Below are 20,605 nucleotides of genomic sequence, written 5' to 3' on the forward strand. Positions count from 1 at the left end.
TTCATAAATTTGATTGTTTTATATAAACGATCTTGTATTATACTAACTGCATGTGACATGCATGCACATGTGAACATTGTATATCTACTCTCCTTTTACACACACAGATGTATATGTGTGTGTATGTATGTATATATATGTTGCGTCTTTAAGGAAACTTTTCCTCACATCGTTTGACTTGTAGATGATAAATGATTTATAATATTGATATATAACATTATTTATTTTTAACTCCAGTTATTGTATAACTCGAGTCAAACGCGGGATGAAATAACGATACGAAGTATTATCCTTCGCACTAGATGGCTTCTGATTGTATATGTGCACAATAAGAGATGATTAAGATAATTACGTGTTTAATGTTTTATTTGTGAGTGGTGTAATTAATACATTAACAAAAGCACGTGATTTTATATGTTGAAAGAATGATATTTATATAAGTGAATCCTCTGAAAGTAGTTAACAGAGGAAGAGGGATCCTATTTTTTTTATTGTTATTTTCTTTTCTAATATATATGTATATATACGTACATATATATTAGAATATATAACGACTACAAACCCTCACGTATAAGAGACATAAATTCATCTGGTTCGAGAAATAAAAGGTGCATGCATTTCATAGAATGTATGTAATTGTTACGAAATTATTTTATGGTACAAACGAACGGACTGTAAGAAAATAAAATTACCGATAAAGATTTTTCAAGAGAGCTGATGATTGCTACTGAAGTGGTTCAGCATCATGGCCGAACTCATTGAAGCCAAATTCGCCAGCTCCTGTGGGAAAAACATAGGGTCGCCTCCGCCGCTGTCATCACCACCTCCCATACCAAGAAAGTCTCTTGTTAAACCGTTCTGATCCACTCCACGCAAGCCGGAATCCAAATTCAACAACGCACTCGTAGAAGAGCTGAAATTCATTATTTTGTTCACGGAAGCTTCTTTCATGTTGGGATTGACGCTAATCTGATCCGGGTTCTTTCCAAAAACCTGGTGCAATTCGCTTCTGTTCTGAGTAAAAGGATTGCTGAAAGATAGAGTATTTGCAGAGGGAGAAGCAGAAGATGAAGATGAAGATTTCATCAAACCGACAGCAGTACTGTTACCGAAGAGACCTGGATTGCTTTTAGTTGAACCCATTTGAGCTGCTTTCTGTAGCAGTGCAGTGGCAGACATGGGAATTGAATTGGAAGATTTTGATGAATTGTGGGTTTGATTTTGATCAGAATTGTAAAAGGATGCTAAAGAATCCGCCATTTGTGTATTTGCGCAGCTCCCTATGTTCATCATCGTCTCCTCTTTTAGCTGGTTTTGTGGCGGCGGCAATGGAGATAAGGAGAGATTCGCGTAGTTTGAACCGAAATTCGACGTCATTTGCATAATTTGATCAGGAAATGGAGATGAATTATTCGAAGGAATGTAAAGATTTGAACCGTGATCAATGGGATTGTTGATCAGTTGAGAATTTGTTTGAATATCTGACCACAGTGATAATCTTGGCTTCTGTTGATGATGATCCAGAAGTGAGTTTCCAGCCGAAATATTACTCACCAAGCTTGGATTAAGATGAGATCCAGAGTTCGAAAATCTTTGAGCCAAATTGTTGAGCTGTGAATTCATCATATTTGAATTCGAATCGTTACTGAAGTTCAGATTTGGTGCGGATGTTGTAATTCTTGAATTATCCTCAGCTAAAGCATCACAGAAAGCTCTGTGTGTGATGAAACTATCTCTCCTGAAACATTTTTATCAACGGAAACAAATTTTTTTAAAAAAAACTGCCATATAACAACACAGAGCAAACCATCGTCCAAAGTTGGATATTTAACTCGTGTGACATAATTATAACGAAAACTCAGCTATTAGAGAAAAACCCATTTCAAGTTTTTTCGCAAAATTTCTCGAAAAGTAAGTTACATATCGCAGTATAACACTACAACATGAATCTTGTGAACCGAGTGGTGCATATATATATATATATAGAATATATAATGTGGCAACTAGTGATTTCCCATAGCTGAGAAGTTCCAGCCTGTAAAATTTAGTTTTGTTTTATTGTCTGATAAAGTTGAAATGTATCTTAATTAGAACGTAAAAATGGGAGCAGATAAGAGCAAAAGTATTTATTACCTAATCATTTGGGTGCAATAAATTGAAAGAAAACCAAGGAGGGACATTAATTAATTAGACCTTTGCCGAAACATAAGAGGCATGCATTAAATTCTCCCAATCTGGAGTTCAATTAAATACCTGGAAAACAGTGTGCCACAGTCACACTTGTACTCTCTCGTCCCACAGGTTTTCGAGTGAGCTTTCCAATCAGATTGGACTGCATATTTCTTTGAACATTTCTCGCATTTCCACTTCTTCTCACCATGTTTCCTGCTAAAATGTTTCTTCACTCCAGTCAAATCTCCGAGGGCCCGAGCCGGGTCGTGGTGCACGCAGGTTTTTTCTGGGCAAATGTATACTTTCTTCTTGATTTGATCTTTGTTTGCTCTTTGTTTCAGCTTCCATGGGAGATTGTGTCCTCTTCTGTGGAGCTGAAGGTTTTGGTCTCTCTGGAAACCTTTGTTGCAGATTTCGCATATGAATCTGTTCTTAGTCATGAGTGTGTTTGGTGAAAGAGCGATGACTTCCGCATCTGGATCTGTTGATTAAGCAAAACCAGAGAAACTTTAGAAACAACAAAAAGATTCCCAATGTAAAATTCATTGCAGGGAATTGAATTATACTGAAAATTATATAGACACAAGATCTCACCAGGTGTTCCTGGTAAGTTTCTTCTCTTCTTGTTTGAGCTGGGTGTAGGGTTAGGGTTTTGTTCTAATTCTTGAGGGAAAATTTTGGTTGAAGAAATGGGTACAGAAAACACATCACCAGACATCATTTGAGGAAGATTATATGGAGCTTTTGGCTCCTATGTACGAAGAAAATTTGCAAAAAAAAAAAAAAACCACTGAACTTTTGGGAAGAACTATAAAACAAAAGAAACAAAGAATTTCCACAAATACAAACAGATAAATCTTGTTGTTTATATATATAATATATTATTCCAATCTTGAGCTATCATATTGTTTCCAAAAGAACAAGAAACAAAGAACCCAAAAACAACTACTTTGGATCCTTACGAACAACAAAAATTCAAGACAAACAACCTTAATTAAAGGTGGGATTCACTGTTACATAGCTATAGTGAAGGGGTTTGTTTGAATTCAGACAACAAAAACAAATTTAAAAAAATTGGGAACTAAAGAGAATATTTCGTTTCTCTCAGTGTCGGATATTTTCTTCTCTCTTTCACCTTCAATGGAAGATTTTATCCCTTCATTATCTCTAAAATTTTCAAAGTTGGTCAGCCATTGATTTAGCTTGCATGGGGCCACTCCCCCTCTCTCTAGTTTTCTTAGTTCTACAATACACTTGTTTGTACGTATGCATTGGCTGTTTGCTGCTTGTATCTAGTTAAGAAATGGGTCCCCCCTGGTTTGTTTAATTTTTAAAATATTTTAAAAAATCAATATCGAATATTTTAATGAAATAAGAAATGTATATTATATCGGTTCCCCTTATCATTATACTAAAATATATTTATGGGACATAAAAGGGCTTGGAGTATAATTAAAACAAATAAAGATTTAAATGTTACTTATTTTAAGACGTGTTGTATTCTAATATTTAATCGTTCAATATTTGTCATAAGAGTATGTCTCTTGTGAGACTGTCTCATTTATCTTTGTTCGTAAGACAGATCACAATATATATATTGTACCGTTTAATTAGGTTTTATTCTATAACCACGTAAAATTTTGAGAGGAATTTGAATATAGAAACGGAATATAAATAAGGGCCGGGCTTGCCATCTAATGTTTAATAAATTAATTGTTTTAATATTCGATGCATTGAATATTTTTAAGCCTCGATGAACTATCATTTGATAAAATATGTCCACAAGTTTCCCTCGAAGTGTCCAACTTGGTGAAGTAAGAAAGTATGTCAAATCAGTTTTTTGAACGAGTTTGTCATACAAGGTTTACACGATACTGTAGTTTATCTGACTAGCGTGATTTACAAGATATTGTATTAATCTAAGAGTTTACTCAATATATACAAAAAAATAACGATTTCATATTCTCGCGTCATAAAAATAATATCGAAGATTAATGATTATTATTTTATTTGATTGTAAACGACTAAAAATAGGAGTATCAAGAATATGAAAAGTTGTGATAAAAGGGTCAAATAGTTTCTTGTTCAACACTTTCACTTTTGGCTGTGTGTGTTTGCTGATTTAATATTATTACTTTAAAATTTTCACTGGTTTTGATGATATTATATATTTGTGAACAAGATGAGTAAAAAGTGAAATGACCTATACTGCTGGTACCATCAGAAATGAAATGATAACAACATAATTAGAACTTTGCAGTAAATCTTGAAATCTCCGTATTTTTTCTTGAGTTTGGAGCTAAGGTCTAGCTAGACAATATGAGATTAATTAGATGGTTTTGTATAATATGAGATTATGAGTGATAAAAAAAACTAATAAATATAAATATATATATATATATATATAGTATAATTACTTTTATATGGTGTTTGGTATATATATATTAAATCAATATATGATTATATTATCCAATATATCAAACACTACAAATTAAATAAATCTTGATACGCAATTTTTTCGTAATAAAATCAAAACTTGTGCTTTTTTTAATAAGTAAAAGCATATGGCGTTTATGTAATAAGAAATGATCATTATTAAATCAAGGAAAAATTCAAAAATACTTGAAGAATTTTCTCGTTCTCGAAAAAATGAATGAAAATTTCGATTCTTTCTATAGTTATTAATAAATGATTTTCTATGCTTTCTTCAAAATAAAACATTTAAAAAAATAAATGATTTTCTATAAATATAGAGTTTCACGAACAGACAAACTCACAATTATTATTTTGTATACGTACTGTACTGTATGTATATTTTTGGCAAATACTTTATTTTACAAAATAAAATACATGTAAGATTTTGCCATTCCCGATGAATGTTTCATCCCTCCCGTGACGCGAGCCCACCCCTACTTTACAGCATTGCGTTGGCCGAATAGGAGGCTATGGAATATGTAAATAATATTTATTTATTTTTTATTATCGTAAAATCCTCAAAAATTATAATAACCATTTTTAAATTAAAAACTTGAATAGCAATGTGAATAGGTACCCTATAGATTTCTTACTTAATTTATCCAATCAGAGCTTGCAGATGGTCAACCTCTCATTTAATTTAATTTTTATATCATATTTTTAAATTTGAGAAACTTATAATAATTAATTTTATTGTTATAGACTAAAAATATTTGTTCTCCAAATTACAAAACATTCTTTCTTTCTTTTTTTTTTACAAAACTGTCATCAAATTCATTTTAGGAAATTGATATCTTAATAAAAAAATTTATATGTATTTTGGATTTTAAAATTAAATAATCATATATTTCATAACATAAAAATAATTTTTTACAAAAAATATTTTAAAATTTTAATATAATATTTCGAATCCAAAAAATATATTTAACACCAAAAAATTTTAATATGTAAGCGCGGATAAATATTATGTATCCAGATAATTGTGCACTATATTTTCATTTCATTTCCTGTGGAATAAAATATTATTCCATATTAATTGCTTTTGGAATTATGCATTTGGATGTTTCTACAAAACGAATTATTCTTTCTTGCTCTTCTCTCACGTATATAATTATGCCCAACCAATTTATTACTAATAAATTATAATATTATTACTAATAAATTATAATGAACAATAAATAAAAATATGTGTGCAGTGTGTGTGTATAGCTAGCTATAGACGACGACATATCCATTCACGGACGAAATAAAGATATAAATATGAGGGGAAGCCAATTCACTAATAAATTTTTGAGTAGAAATAAAAAATTTGAAAATTAGGTATACATCGAAGTACGTACAGTAACGATACCGACTTTTTCAATATGATAACAATATGAAATTTGAAAATTTTGATATATACCGAAAAACCAAAATACCGAAAATATATATGAAAATTTTAAAATATATAATATTTTAAAACAATAAATGTATAAATTTTAAAATACCGAAAATATACCGATACCGTGTCGAAATCTCGATATACCGTACAATTTCGGTATGATCGATATGCTAGTTATATGTACCGAAATTTTCAGTATACCAAAAATTATTGTCGCTTGACCATACATTATAGTTTCTAGCAACAATGTAGCGGGTCAAACACTATGTTCCGATTGTTACCCAACAAGGACAGTTATTATACTGTTTGAATTAACGCAGCAAGGGATTATATTATGCCATTTAAGAAATTTTTTTTAATGGGAGCAAAAAATAGTAAATACTGTGAAATTAACACATTAATACTCATATTATTTTTAAAAATTAAATTCCTAATTTATTAAAAGTTATTAGCGTGACATAGGTGCGTGATCATAGGTCAATTATTATAATTATAATAGAAGTTGAATAAGAAAAAGGTATTTTACTTTCCATAGAAGAAGAACCATGCATGCACACGTAGGGACACATGATCAATGGGTGACCTAAATTGGGATGTTGTCCAAACAAATACGACAACGTGTTGCATAGATTCCTTCATCTCTGCGTTTCCCAATGCGATTATACAAATTGATCTCGAGAATGCTTAGTTGAAAAGCGTTGTTCATAAAAAACGTTTTTAGGGTTTAATTTTCAATGTCCCTAGACCCTAGGTAGAATTTGTAAAACCCTACAACATTAACAAAGGATTGGATTTCATTCTCTAGATTATGGATATCATGTTAATTAATTTTAAATTAAGTATTACGTGAGATGAGTTGATACGATCTTTATTTACAAAAAAAAAATATTTGACATTTAAAAAAAATTCATGAACGGACTTAGTTGGAAATTTATCTTAAAAAATTGTACCGTAAGACGGTGAGTTTGTGTTAATTTTATTATATGTCTATACTAATTATTCTATTTATTTGACTTGAGATAAGATTTGTATCATAAAAAATTAATAATCACTCTATTATTGAATGTTCGATTAACAAAAAATAAATTTTGTAGACCGACAATTTGTGCATTCATTCATCGTATTGTGTTATTAAATATAAATAATAAATATGACAATAATTGTGGCTCACTATGCTTTAAAAGGGATGTGGAATGAAATTCAAAAATAAATTTAATCATTTTTTAAAAGATTTAGGCTCTATCCATTCAATTATTCGACAATATGGCACACTCGAACATCAATACCCAATCAATCAATATCAGATATTTCAAAGTGATGTGATGAGCTATAGTTCATCTTACACCAAACTCTCCAATTTGAGACGAGATTTTATATTTGAGATACAATTTTAACAGTCTTCTCATCTAACTAAAATAATAATTATTAAAGTAATAGTTTATTCAAAGTTCAAGAAAATTCAAGTTTATATATTCCAAAGGGAAAATTACAATTTTTGTCCGGTGTGTTTATTTTTTTGCGATTTTAATTATTTATATTAATCAAATTTCAATCTTTGTCACGTATTTCTTTAGAAATTTTAGTTTGTTTTCTGCTAGCGTCCTGATATGACACTACTGCATAAGTAAGTTTCATGACGTGAAATAGACTCGTAGCATAAAAGCAAATGACTAAAATTGTAAAAAAAAAAAACAAATATAGTAGACTAAAATTAAAATTTGACAATACAATAACAATTACTATAATCGCAAAAGAGACAAATATTGTTGGTGCAATAATTGTCTCTGTTTGGTAGAGCGATCAAACCGTGGTGCTTGAGCTGCTGTGCGGTTTANAACCATGGTCGATATTTTTTAAGATAGCTCTACATTCCACCTCGCGAGTCAATATATGTCAAATAGATGTATGCAAGTCGACTTAAATCGTTCACATTTACACAGTATTTAAGTCAATAAATTGGCTCATTTCGAATTTAATAAATTTAAAATGAAGAATATTTTTCCAAGTTGCAGCACAAGTGGACTTTGGAAACAGCGAAATAGATGGAGACATTTCAATTAATTAATTCAACAAAAACGGAAATAAATATATTCTTGAAGCGAATTAATCAAAATTTTGGTCCTTTTTTTTGTGATTTTATAAATAAACCAATAAAAAAAATCCTAAAAACACAAATTACACGTTTCCCCGTACCAAACAATTCTTTCTTATTGGGACTAACCACACATGGCGTTGTCTATTTATTGAAAAATTTTAAAAAAAAATGAACAAAAGGAGTATCCAATGCTAAATATATGTATATCAGTATATGTTCGACCCCAATTCTTGCCCATCTCTAAATTTTTTAAAAAACCTACTATTCCATTAGATTTTTTTTGGGTTATACGTCAATATTATATATATTAGTTTTGTTCTCGATTAACATATAGATACACACATAATACGTACGTATCTATATTTCACGTTCTTAACAAAATGGATTTCAAACCGTGTTTAGGTTGCGTTTGAATTGAAATATTTAAGTTTATTTGATTTCAAACTCACGTATCATATCCATCGTATTCATTTAGTTCAAAGTTAGAACGAATGATTTGAAATCTATTGTCTTAACTAATTACATTTTCATACTTTAATTTCAAATTAAATAATGAACATAGTCATTCATGGATTTAAAATGATTTGATTTGAAATCTGAACATAAATCCAAATCCATCAATCCAAACGTAAGAATTAGATAAGAATCGAGTTTTTTTCCTCATGCATTTTCTACCATGAAACTTTAAAATGATTTGATTTGAAATTTTAACGCCCCATCTTACGTTGGTCTACGATCAAATTTAGACAAGGACTGTGGGTGACAATCGCCAAATAATGGAAAAAAATTTATGTAGTGCCCAACTTGGAAAGGGGTCTGAAAAGTAAATTACAAAAAGATATCCAGTAATCATATCATATAGGGAGGTGGGCCCATTATTTATATATATTTGATAATTAAAAAATAAAAATATATATACATAGATTTTATACATCACATTTTAAACGTAGATAATCTATAAAATTAAAATAATAATATTGAAATTATCAAACTAATATATTTTATGAAGTAACATGGGCATGACTTGGCCTGGAGCTGTCGGTATTGTAGTATTAATGTTAGGTGAAACAAATTCATTCATTCCTGTTAGCAAGACATTATAAATTCCTCCGCAAACATCTCTGATCTAAAAATGGTTTAATTATTATTTGATTTGACATTTGATTATTAAATCATGAAAAATGGTCTCATTTCTGTTTTTAATTTGTTATTTTTTTCCCATTTGAGTACCTCTAAGTCTTTGGTTATCTTTCTTTCCAAATCTCAAATAATAGACGATGCAGCTCAATCGACAACTTGTGCTAAAATGGATTAATATCATGAATAAAAAATTATTTATAAAATATATTAAAATTCATAAGAAAACTAAAAAAACAGAGAGAAAATGACAGGCAGTCAAACGAGCACTAGGTGGAAAATGAACCAAATACTAACGTATCGCCAAGAAAGGGAAACTACAGAAAAATACTGTCAATTTCAAAAATTAGTTGATTATAAAGCTATGTTTTATTTTTGGAAAGAATGATGAAATTTAACTTCTTGAATTTCGAAGAGACTCGGAATCTGTGACCAATGTTGATCCCGACATACGCCACAATGGAATCTGGGGGTGTGCCGAGTCGGACGTTCAAACAGGCCCGATTCGAGTGTGCCAAACTCAACTAGTTAGTTTAAGCTATAGGATTGTTTTTAGGATTGTTTTATGCTGCATGCCTACTGGTAAAGTCCCGATGTAGTTGAGATGGAGTACATAAAATCCCAATCTTTAAGTAGCATTCCCAAGATTCTTTCCATGCTCATCTACTGTTCTTCCCTTATGTAAACCGCCATCTCTCACATTCGTAACTATGAAACATCTAACTCCTTAAATTTTCGTTATTCTTGCCTTTTGACCCTCCAAGAAATGATCGCAGAAAGAATCGAGGCATATTCAAGAGGACCGGACACAGCGCTAAATTGAGAATTTTTTCATCTTCAAGAGGACCACGCCCTTTTTCCTTCGTCCGTGATCATCCCATGGTAGAACCAGAATCCATTTACTGGACAATTAATCACAGGAAAAATTTAAAAATCTGCTGTTACTTTTTCTTAAAAACCCGAGATTTACCACCTCGCAAACTCCATTGAGTCACCCCCAACCGCTTTGGTTAGCCAGAAAGAAACAAGACATATACTATGCACGAGAAAAAGTAAAAGGAACACCTCCAAACAAAGGGGGACCAAGTGTGATTAATGCACAAAACGATTTCATCCAAAGACAGCACCATAAACCATCAAGTGTCTTATGAAAATAACTTGACCAGAGTTGAAGGAGAAAGGAAACAAGAAATCCCAAGAGTGTTTGTTTTTTTTACTCCCTGGCCATAATTTCAATATTCGTTGAAATTCACATACTACGGAAACAAAAATAAGAACATATATTAGAAATACCAAAACTTAATACTCGAACATTCATTAGAAATAGCATATACTAAAACTTGGTACTTGAGTATCAACATTTCTTATATAACATGAAAACAAATGATAATACTAATTCATAAATACTGGGGCGGCAAATTTAAGGCTCTAAGTCACGTTTGAACTTTTTTACAAATTGATGTTTCGATCTCTATGTTTTCAAATAAATATTGTCTTTGAATTAAATTTGCTTTAATCCCATTTCATTTATCTTACATAAACATCAACAAGAGATGAAACACGACCTAGAATAAATTTAAAGGGCACTTAGAAGCACAAACTGCTCCAAAACCTGAAATAATGAAGGTTCTATCTCAAGATTCATGAGATGCTGCGTTTTCTCGTTCGAGATGCTCACTAGCTTCCTTTAGGGACAACAGCTCTTGCAACAATGTCGCCATTTTAGCTTCATTGTTCGCACGAATACTGGCTGGGACCTTTTCTTGGTATCCCGGAGCACTTGTTTTTTTCTTCAAGCCATCACATTGGCTGCAAGAGAAATTCAGTCAGCAAGGAAGAGAGATGAAAACTTTAATCACTCTTCCTAAACGTGGCTCAAGAAATGTAGGAATAACTGGGACTAAAAATTCTAGCATAGCACAGCGGAAACAAGAAATTTTACAGTCAATCTAAATTAGTTCTAAACTCAATTTGAGAACAATACAAATCAGAAGTTCATGTAATCAACACTGGTTAGGCTTGAGAACAAAAGAGATGTGACAGCATGTAACCGAATCAAACAAATTTGAGGTTCAATTGACCTACTCCAACTGGTTATGACCGGATTTGACTTTCGAATATAATAAGGATATTCATCCAATTACGCATTCACAGTACACAAAAATAATAACAAGAAAGAAGATTGTCTGAGATCTCTCTTACATCTTTACATCCTCCATCTTCTTCTTGATCTTGTCGTGTTCAGCGTCCACATTAATGCTCCCTCGCAACTTGAGGTAAACTGAAAGAATTTCGTTGACCACGTCCACTTTACAACCCACTGGCTTATCATCACTCTCACTCAAAACCTAAGAACCATTTTAAAATTCAGAGGAAACTGTTTGGAAGGGTATAAGAGGAAACATTTTGAATGTACATAATGGAAAAATCAAATGAAGCCGACATAGAAAAACCATGTTACATACATTCAGAGACGATAATGTGGCAAGAGTAACAATCTCCAGTTCATGGTTCTTGATGGTTTCATAAGTATCGTTTGTTCGACATTGAATAAAAGCTGCTCGCCTGGAAAACAGTAGCATTTTTCATAATAGTCACAGCAGGAACTAGCCATATTTACTCAAACAAGTATTTAGAACTCTGAAGAATGCTTCATATATCAGTCATTGATCACATATTTTAATTTAGGAACAACTGACTTCATTAACTTTAAACAACCAACTAAAAAAATTAAAGGAGACAAAAAAAAAAGAATGGACGCGATACTTCAAATGACAGCCAATAATCCATCTTATTCATAATTCTACCAGCAAACTGGCCACAAAAACAAACAATACCCACTGAAAAAAAAAAATATGACCATGTTTCATTTCTGTTATCTTTTCCTTAGTCCGATAAGCATTAAATAGTAATTGCCTGTTCTCTTCACATGATAGCGGCGGATAATTTTTTCTTTACCTTTCGTGTCTCTCATTTGGCGGTAACTGTGACCGAAGGGCCCTCAGTGATTTCACTAGAGAATCGACCATATTCATCTCCAACTCAACATCTTCATTGGTCCAACACTACAGACAGAAAGAATGGATTTGATGGAGACTGATTATGTGAAGCGAAACACTCATCTGGCCTTAAAACCAAAATCATTTCAACATGCAATGAGAAATCCAGTATGAGGACCTTAAAACACTATTAGTGTCCTTAAAGTGTATGAAACAGGAATAACTGCAGAATAGAAACAGTAAATCAACAGCATAAGACTGCCATCAAAGTTCTCGCAACAAATAAGCAGATAGAGCTAATGTAACTAAGAACTGCCCTTGGGTTGAAATATAAAAGAACTCAGTAACTCACAAGTCACGGTGGCTAGCTATACATTAAAAATTTTGTATAGATTTACCTCCACGAGTGATGGATATTCACATATCATAATTGATTCTTTCCTTGTAAAATCTTTCTTAGAAGGAAGGCGCTGCCACAATTCTTCAGTGACGAAGGGCATGAAAGGATGAAGTAACCGTAAACCATAATCCAAACACAGCCACAAAGTATCTTGTGCAAATCTTCTTGCAGACTCATATGCCGGATCATTATCAGTAAAATATGGCTTAATTATTTCAATAAAAACATCACACAATTGAAATTGCCACCATGAATATACAGCTGATGCGGCATCAGAAAATTCATAGGAATCTAGAGACACAACACTTTTTGATATAGCTTTGTTCAGCATAGAGAGTATCCACTTGCAGCTGAAAGGCATGGCAGCAGGAACAATCTTTGCTGGAGGAATGTAATCATCTCCAAGTTTACTCATAGCAAACCTTGTCGCATTCCAGAGCTTGTTACACCATTGCCGGTATCCAACAACCCTTTGAATGTCCAGATTTATTTTGTCTGACTGAAAGAGAATAATACAAAACTAAACCTCTGAAGCCAAGAAGAAAATTGCAGAAATTTCTGGAAATAAAACAGAAAATAAATATTAACCTGAGCTGTGTATGAGACAAGTGCAAATCGCAGAGCATCTGCACCACATTCAGGAATACCATTAGGAAAGTCCTTCACTTGACCTTCTTTAGCAGTTTTCAATTCACTAGGATCCAAATTACCCTCCTCCAGTCTTTTGTGAAGATCTTTCAAGGTTACCCCATTAATCACTTCTAGAGGATCAATGACATTTCCTAACGACTTTGACATTTTGCGTCCATGTGCATCCCTGATCATAGGATGCAAGTAAACCTGCCCAATTTAAGAATGAGTCTTCATTGGCAAGTTCTATTTCTAAAGTAAAGAAAAGTAAGTAGCTGTAAATCCTAATTGCTTGCGTGTAGATCTCCATTACCTGCAATATGTCAAACCGTGAAAAGGAGGCCAGTGAAATGAAGCCAGTTTCAGGAGGAACTATTCTATATCTTACAAAAACATTCTTTAACCTCTTTTAAGATGCAACCGTGGTTTGTGATATAAAAAGGTCCATAAACAAGTATCATCTAGAGATGAGTTAGAGAGAGAGAGAGAGCCTTCAAGTCTAAGTTGACATCAACAAACAATAAGGAGGCAAGCAAAGCATCAGCAAGTAACAAAATTTTAAACTTGAATGCCTTAAACATTTTACGGGAAATGTATTGGAATGCTTGCTCACCTTCCCAAAGGGTACATCACCTCCAAGCTTCATTCCCAACATCACCATACGAGCAACCCAGAAAAAGAGGATGTCATGACCGGTTTCCAGGACAGATGTTGGATAGAATGCTTTTAGATCATCAGTATCATCTGGCCAACCCAACACAGATATTGGAAAAAGACCAGAAGAAAACCAAGTATCTAAAACATCTGGATCATGGAACAACTGGAAGTTCTTTCCCGTAAATATTTTGCTAGCCTCCTCATAAGCCTCTTCCTCATTCCTAGCAACCACCCAATGGTCATTGTATGCACCAAGTTCCTTCAATTCGTCATCATCCAACATCGCATACCATGCCGGAACACGATGACCCCACCACAATTGCCTTGAGATGCACCAATCACGAATATTTTCAAGCCATCTGCAATGTCCAGAAACCATTAGTTGATACCAAATTCACAAAAATGATATATCACCTGATGACATCAGATTATCAACGAACTCATCAGAATCCAGATCAGTTTAAGTGTAACCACTAACCCCCACGTGGGTCAACCAACATAAGAAAAACAGCAAATAAAACTCCAAATCATATCGTGTAAAAACCTTGATAAATCTTATTTTTCTTCCAAATAAAAGCCTAAAACAAAAATATAGCTTACCTTTTCCATTCAGCCACATATTGTTTTGGGATGATCTCCATTTTTGGATTTGTTCCATCCATGACGGCATCAAGACCTTGTTGAGCCATGCTTTTGCAGTTGACATACCACTGGGGCTTTATGAGGGGCTCCACCACATCATTGCTTCTCGAACAAATTCCAAGGCGCATCTCATTATTTTTATCACCTCTATAAAGTCCCTTAAAAAGAAGGAAAAAGCTATAATTGATGGAATTTAATGTCAATAAAGTTTCTTGGGTCCTATAACAAAAAACTGCACAAATTTCCTGGTACAAGAATTTAACAGGAACCCTGCCTCTAGAAGTTGAACGAAACTAAATATGTATAATAGATGGTTTCTGAAGGACGTGTTGAAATCCATATGTACGTATGTATGTATGTATGTATGTATATATGTGTTTTAATATGAATCAAAGGCATATTGAGATACATTTGAAAATAGATTCTGGCACATAAATACACAATTCAGGCTTACTACGTAAAAGGGCCTACTTTAATTTTTTCAACGCAAATAAACCATAAAGTACCTTTTCCTTTAATGCTTCTATCAGAGCCACACGAGCTTCAAATCGTGGCATCCCAACAAATTCTGGACCACCATTGCTATTTATCTTTCCATCATCACTAAAAATGTTGATAAACTCAAGATTATGACGCTTTCCAACGTCGAAATCGTTAGGATCATGGGCCGGTGTTATCTGAAAAATAAATCATGCTTTATTACAGAGGTTGCTTCTTTTGGAAGAGTTGGAAAAATCAATTACACTCATTCAAGGCAGCAAAAATAATACTCACCTTAACAGCGCCAGTACCAAAATTCATATCTACAAGTACTGCATCGCAAACTATGGGCAGTTTCCTCCCATTGAAAGGATGGATGGCAAATTTCCCATGAACATGGCTATATCTTGTGTCATTTGGATGTATAGCAATTGCAGTATCACCCAACATTGTTTCCACCCTTGTAGTTGCCACAACAATCTCTCCTAAACCTCCTTCCAAAGGATAAGCAAATGAAGTCAGCACTCCAAACTCCACAGGTTTTTGGTATCCAGGAACACGCAATGGCGTTCTCTCTTTGATTTCTATATATTCTACCTGATAATGTGAAGGAACTTCAGGAATTTTAGAATTCACTTGTTCTTATTCATAAGAAATAATGGTGAGTAACAACCGTGGTACCTTACCTCGATATCAGATATTGCTGTCCTCAAGACACAATCCCAGTTCACTAGACGCAGATCTCTAAAATTAAAATGAAAACAGATTTTAGGATACACAAGGAACAGTGCACCCTACCTTCCTGTAAACCAGCACTAAAATTCAAGGTTCATTCAAAACATTGAAAAGTAGAGATAACTTTAAGTAGTGGGGGTGCACTATACCAACCATAGAAGATATTATCAAATATTTACATTTCTGCTGTAAGGAATCATAAATCATAAAAGGTTAAAAACCATGAGAACACTAACACAATAGCATGGCCTTGTCCTTATAACAAGTCGTGTAAACCTCACTGTACAACAGAAGCATATCTTTTGGCATCAGACAAGGTCACAAGTTACCTCGATTACAAGTGTAAAGTTAGTCATACGAATCACTTCTATTGCAAGTGTAAAATTAGGTCAAAGGCATGCGATGTTCAAAATGACATACTGAAACAAATACTCAAACCAGAAGCAACGCTACCACAAACAAAACCGAAACAAACAGCTCCAATACATTAACAATATTTTAACAACTACACAGCATCGTTATACCTATATATAAGGCCTTCCTTGTAAAGTCTTACAAAAGCCTCGGTCACAGCCATTGATCTCTTCTCATCCATGGTAAAACACTATTGTGCATTGGTTTCGTGGCCAAATGGCAAAAAAAATATATATGAGAAACTTCATGAGTTATGCACACAAAACTTGAAGTCTTTGATTTAAGAAAACATGTGAGATGGCGATATAAAAAATTATCACCTCGCGAGACCAATCCAAAGATGCTCCCAAACATCGAAGTTGCTTCAGTATGGTGCCCCCGTGCTCATTCTTCCATTTCCAAACCTACTAGCAAGTGTTCCAAATCAGATAAATTGTGTCTTCAATACTGCTCAGAAGTCATTGCAAGAAAACTAATCCAGACCACACATTAATAGCTCTATGTGTTTTCATAAGTTCCAAGTATCGATAAAGGTTATATCCCAAGAGGGAAATGACCATAACACTAGAACAGGATAAAAAAGGTGAAACTCACTTCATTGACAAATGCTTCCCGACCAACATCATGCCTAGTCATTTTCGTTTCCCTCATAATTTTCTTCTCGACGACCACCTGAAAATTTTGCAATTTCTTTGGCAATCAACAAGTCTATTGTTGTAGCAAAGGACATAAAAAGCATCATTATATAACCCCAAATCTTTCAAAAACAATCCTATTAATTCCAGCACTTTGACTTGCCAAAAAACGCCAAACGTATTTTTAAGTTTTTCCATGATATAATTCCACATAATATATAATCTAAAATGGCCAATTATTTCCAAAATCCTACAGAGTTTTACCAAAGGTGATTTCTTAAGATAAAAACCTCATGAATCATTTCAGGACATCATACAACACACAATGATTATGAGCATTTATTCAGAGTCAAGCCTTTCATGAGAAGAAACATCAATCACTCCCAGAGAAATACCTCCCGCCCAAAATCACATAAATGAAGCCGTGTAGATACCCACAAGAAAATTTCAAAAGAAATCAAATCACTCAACCTGTGTGGCAATTCCAGCATGGTCCATACCAGGTACCCACAATGTATTATATCCAGACATCCGCCTCCAGCGAATAATTGTATCCTGGAGACAATATATTTATCAACAAAAAAAGGATAACAATGTACTTTCAGTATAAACTCTAGCTTGGAAAAACACATCCTGCTAGAAGACCTGGATCGCTGCAGTAAGAGCATGACCAATATGTAAGGCCCCCGTAACATTAGGTGGAGGTAGAACCTGCACTCAGAAGGTGAAAAGGATGAAAAGGATGTTAATGAATTTTTAGATACCTCTCATAATTTGGATTTCTGACATCTCTCCTATCTTAACTGTAAGAAACATATTTCACTGTATATCAGCATGTGTAGACGTTAGACATCAGCAAATTCAAGAATTAACTCGACTCCGTTCCATTGAAAAACTCTTAGAACGATGTCAATAAAAAATGTTGTCAAAAAATAGTTGGTTTATCATGAAATTGGTTCCGTAATTCTGTATCACGCAGAAGTTTGTAGAGTCCATCTGCAACTATTGTCTAACTTTCGGAATTCTTAATTTAAGTGGTACATGAACGTGTTACAGTTAGCAGAATCCATGTATGTTTTACCTAGATTGAACATAAAGATATCAGAGAACACATGGATCACAGACACACCAAACCAGGTAGAAGCAGTTTACATTTTATCGTCTTCCAGTTACCTGACAACAAATATTATGCACAACTCAAGAAACTCACAATGACAAAAGGCTTGTTGGAGCTCTTCGCATCTGCCTCAAAAAATTTAGACTTTTCCCACCATTCATACCACCTAGATTAGATATGCAAAGCAGAAGGATTAGAAAGAAAAGACGTACAGAGCATTCCCACTTGCAAAAAAAAAAATTTAATTCTCACATACGTGCTCTCGACTGCGTTGGGATTGTAAGTTTTTGCCATTTGACTAGATAATTTTTTCTTCTCACCCAAAGTTGTTTCTGGGTCCTTATAATCCTCGGGGTTTTCCTCCTCCACTTCTCTTCTAGAATTTTTTTTCTTCACGGGCTTTGGATCATTAGCTGCTTGTTGTGCCTGATTTTCAAATAAATGGGATGAGGATAGCATCATTACTGCCATTAAATAAAACTAGGTGAAATATCAGCATCATTTTATGCTTGGCATCATTCCTAATCTCAGGGGTGGCATCATTCCCAAGCTTAAGTGTAACCACAAACACAGAGAAAAAATATGGTGTAGTATACCTGAAGTTTGGCTGCCTCTGTTTTTTGCGCCGCCTTAAGTTTTTTCAACTCCTTCTCTCTAGCCTACATAGAGAACCCATCAAAGACATAAAACCGATAAGCAAATACAAGGAGACACAAGTTTTAGAGTTCAAGACAAATCAAAGCCGGGAATCACACGCCATCTCTGACTGAGATGACATCCATTCACGTGATCAAATCAAAACAGAACATGCAATGCCGCATCTAATAAAAAATTCACGACTTTAATGCACACACATACGTGTATAAGTAAGTCATAATTTTTTTAGGCCAGCGTGTTTGGTTTGGGTGTGTCCATAAATGTGTGTGCAGACAAACTATGGTTTATGCGACTGTGCCAATTAAAAGCAGTTTGATATGAGGAAAAACTCCAGTCTAATAGGTGGCAGTGCAGAAAATCGTAGTAACCAGACAATAAACAGACTAAAGATCAAACACAAGGTTTACACCTTTGATTTCTGTCACCCGGAATACTAATATTGAAATTCATACACAAATTTTACACCTTCTATTTCAACCACCCAAGCGAATGACTCGATTACGCCAACTAGAAGGCCCATTATTCACTAATAAGTAAAGACAAACTATTGAATAAATTCTAAAAGATTGCCGCCCGCACCTTTTCTTCTTTCTTCTTTTTATTGTCGAGCTCTTTCTGCGTCAACTCCTTCGACTCCATCGCTCCCCCTCCCTATCAGGATAATAGAATATTATCTCAAAATCGCTCTCGTATCTCCACCAATGCTCTAAAGGCCACCTTCAATGGTGTCAACGATAAATTCACACAGAAAAGGAAAATTATGAAAAAAGTTTCGACAGAATCAGAGCACATACAGCCAAGAAGCATGACAAATTAAAGAAATTTACAAAATGAATTAGCGGAGCGCCAAGGGGATAATAAAACCTAAAAGGAGAAAAACCAGGTTCCGATGGGACGGCGGCGGACGGCGAAGAGATGTGGGGTTTTGGACACGGTTTTATGTCCTATTAACGTATATTTACTTAAGCTCGCATTTGGTAAAAATTTTCGCCTATTTATTATTTATTTATATTTATTACCAGTTTTACAAATTATTTTTATTTATTTATTAAAATAAAAATAATTTGATCTTTTGTCAAAATAATATTCTCTCATTTTTTTGGTATGTATATGAATAATGAATGATATTTCTCTCTTATTCACTGTGTATTTCATTAATTTACTTTTTATAATATGAATGTTTGAAAATCTATATAAGATTAATAAAAAAGATACATGAAATATATATATATATATATGCATACAATTATGTAAAAAAAATCTAAAAATTCAAATTGTAAAATATGAAAAATCATTTTAAAAACAATTAATGCTTGTAATAAAATCTGATTGGAATTTTACGAATTCCATTCGAAATTCTTAAAAACTGATATATAAATAAAAATTAGAATTTTACAAATCTACAAAAATATTTATAAAAATTAAGAGCTATTGTAGAATACGATAATTTTTTTAAAGATACAAGTGTTAAATTGTAGCTTTAAATCATTAACAAATAAATAAAAGCAAAAAAAACATGTTAATATTATTTCTAGCTTTTGATTAAAAATTGCAGAAATTGAAACAGAAGCTGACATTCACGAATACCTCAAAACATTTACATTTGACAAAAATCTAATAAATGTTTCTTGCAAGCTCCTTCAGACACTCATTCAGTGGTCCGACTTTTACACCAATTTATTTTAACAAAAATACTCACATTTTATGCATACAAATAATATATATATTATGAGTGAGTCTTATGTGAGACCGATTCACGGATCTTAATATGTGAGATGGGTCAACCCTACCAATATTCACAATAAAAAATAATACTCGTAGCATAAAAAGTAATATTTTTTCATAGATAACTCAAATAAAGATGTCATTCTATTTTTCAAAATTTTATATATTTTACACGTGGTACGATGAACTTGGAGTCCTACAATGGGTAAAGTGCTAATGGATTGGTCCCACGAATTTTCCAACTCCACTTTCTT

General features: G+C 33.1%; 2 protein-coding genes across 8 annotated transcripts; both read right to left on the reverse strand.

Moving 5' to 3' along the window:
- Positions 1-577: 577 nt before the first annotated feature.
- On the reverse strand, positions 578-3,311 carry LOC140965811 (zinc finger protein JACKDAW-like). The gene is made up of 3 exons (XM_073426009.1): positions 2,767-3,311; positions 2,254-2,653; positions 578-1,738 (listed from the first exon to the last, which is right to left on the reverse strand). Exons 1-3 carry the CDS (start codon positions 2,891-2,893, stop codon positions 706-708), a joined length of 1,560 nt encoding a protein of 519 aa, XP_073282110.1. The 5' UTR covers positions 2,894-3,311; the 3' UTR covers positions 578-705.
- Positions 3,312-9,840: 6,529 nt separating this feature from the next.
- LOC140965800 (valine--tRNA ligase, mitochondrial 1-like) lies at positions 9,841-19,580 on the reverse strand. 7 transcript variants are annotated; one of them, XM_073425989.1, is made up of 21 exons: positions 19,206-19,400; positions 18,566-18,628; positions 18,226-18,395; positions 18,063-18,135; positions 17,498-17,563; positions 17,324-17,407; positions 16,812-16,889; positions 16,538-16,621; positions 16,328-16,407; positions 15,755-15,812; positions 15,363-15,665; positions 15,095-15,265; positions 14,547-14,746; positions 13,903-14,305; positions 13,248-13,499; positions 12,658-13,158; positions 12,219-12,325; positions 11,726-11,825; positions 11,463-11,608; positions 10,873-11,069; positions 9,841-10,162 (listed from the first exon to the last, which is right to left on the reverse strand). In XM_073425989.1, exons 1-20 carry the CDS (start codon positions 19,263-19,265, stop codon positions 10,895-10,897), a joined length of 3,174 nt encoding a protein of 1,057 aa, XP_073282090.1. In that variant the 5' UTR covers positions 19,266-19,400; the 3' UTR covers positions 9,841-10,162; positions 10,873-10,894. The 7 variants fall into 7 exon arrangements, with proteins under 7 accessions (XP_073282090.1, XP_073282088.1, XP_073282089.1 ...); XM_073425987.1 differs by lacking the exon at positions 9,841-10,162 and adding an exon at positions 19,491-19,580 and having other exon boundaries at positions 10,648-11,069; positions 19,206-19,277; XM_073425988.1 differs by lacking the exon at positions 9,841-10,162 and adding an exon at positions 19,454-19,580 and having other exon boundaries at positions 10,648-11,069; positions 19,206-19,277.
- Positions 19,581-20,605: the final 1,025 nt, after the last annotated feature.

The sequence above is a fragment of the Primulina huaijiensis genome, unplaced genomic scaffold (genome assembly GCF_012295235.1).
Source record: "Primulina huaijiensis isolate GDHJ02 unplaced genomic scaffold, ASM1229523v2 scaffold14403, whole genome shotgun sequence".
NCBI classification, from domain to species: Eukaryota; Viridiplantae; Streptophyta; class Magnoliopsida; order Lamiales; family Gesneriaceae; genus Primulina; species Primulina huaijiensis.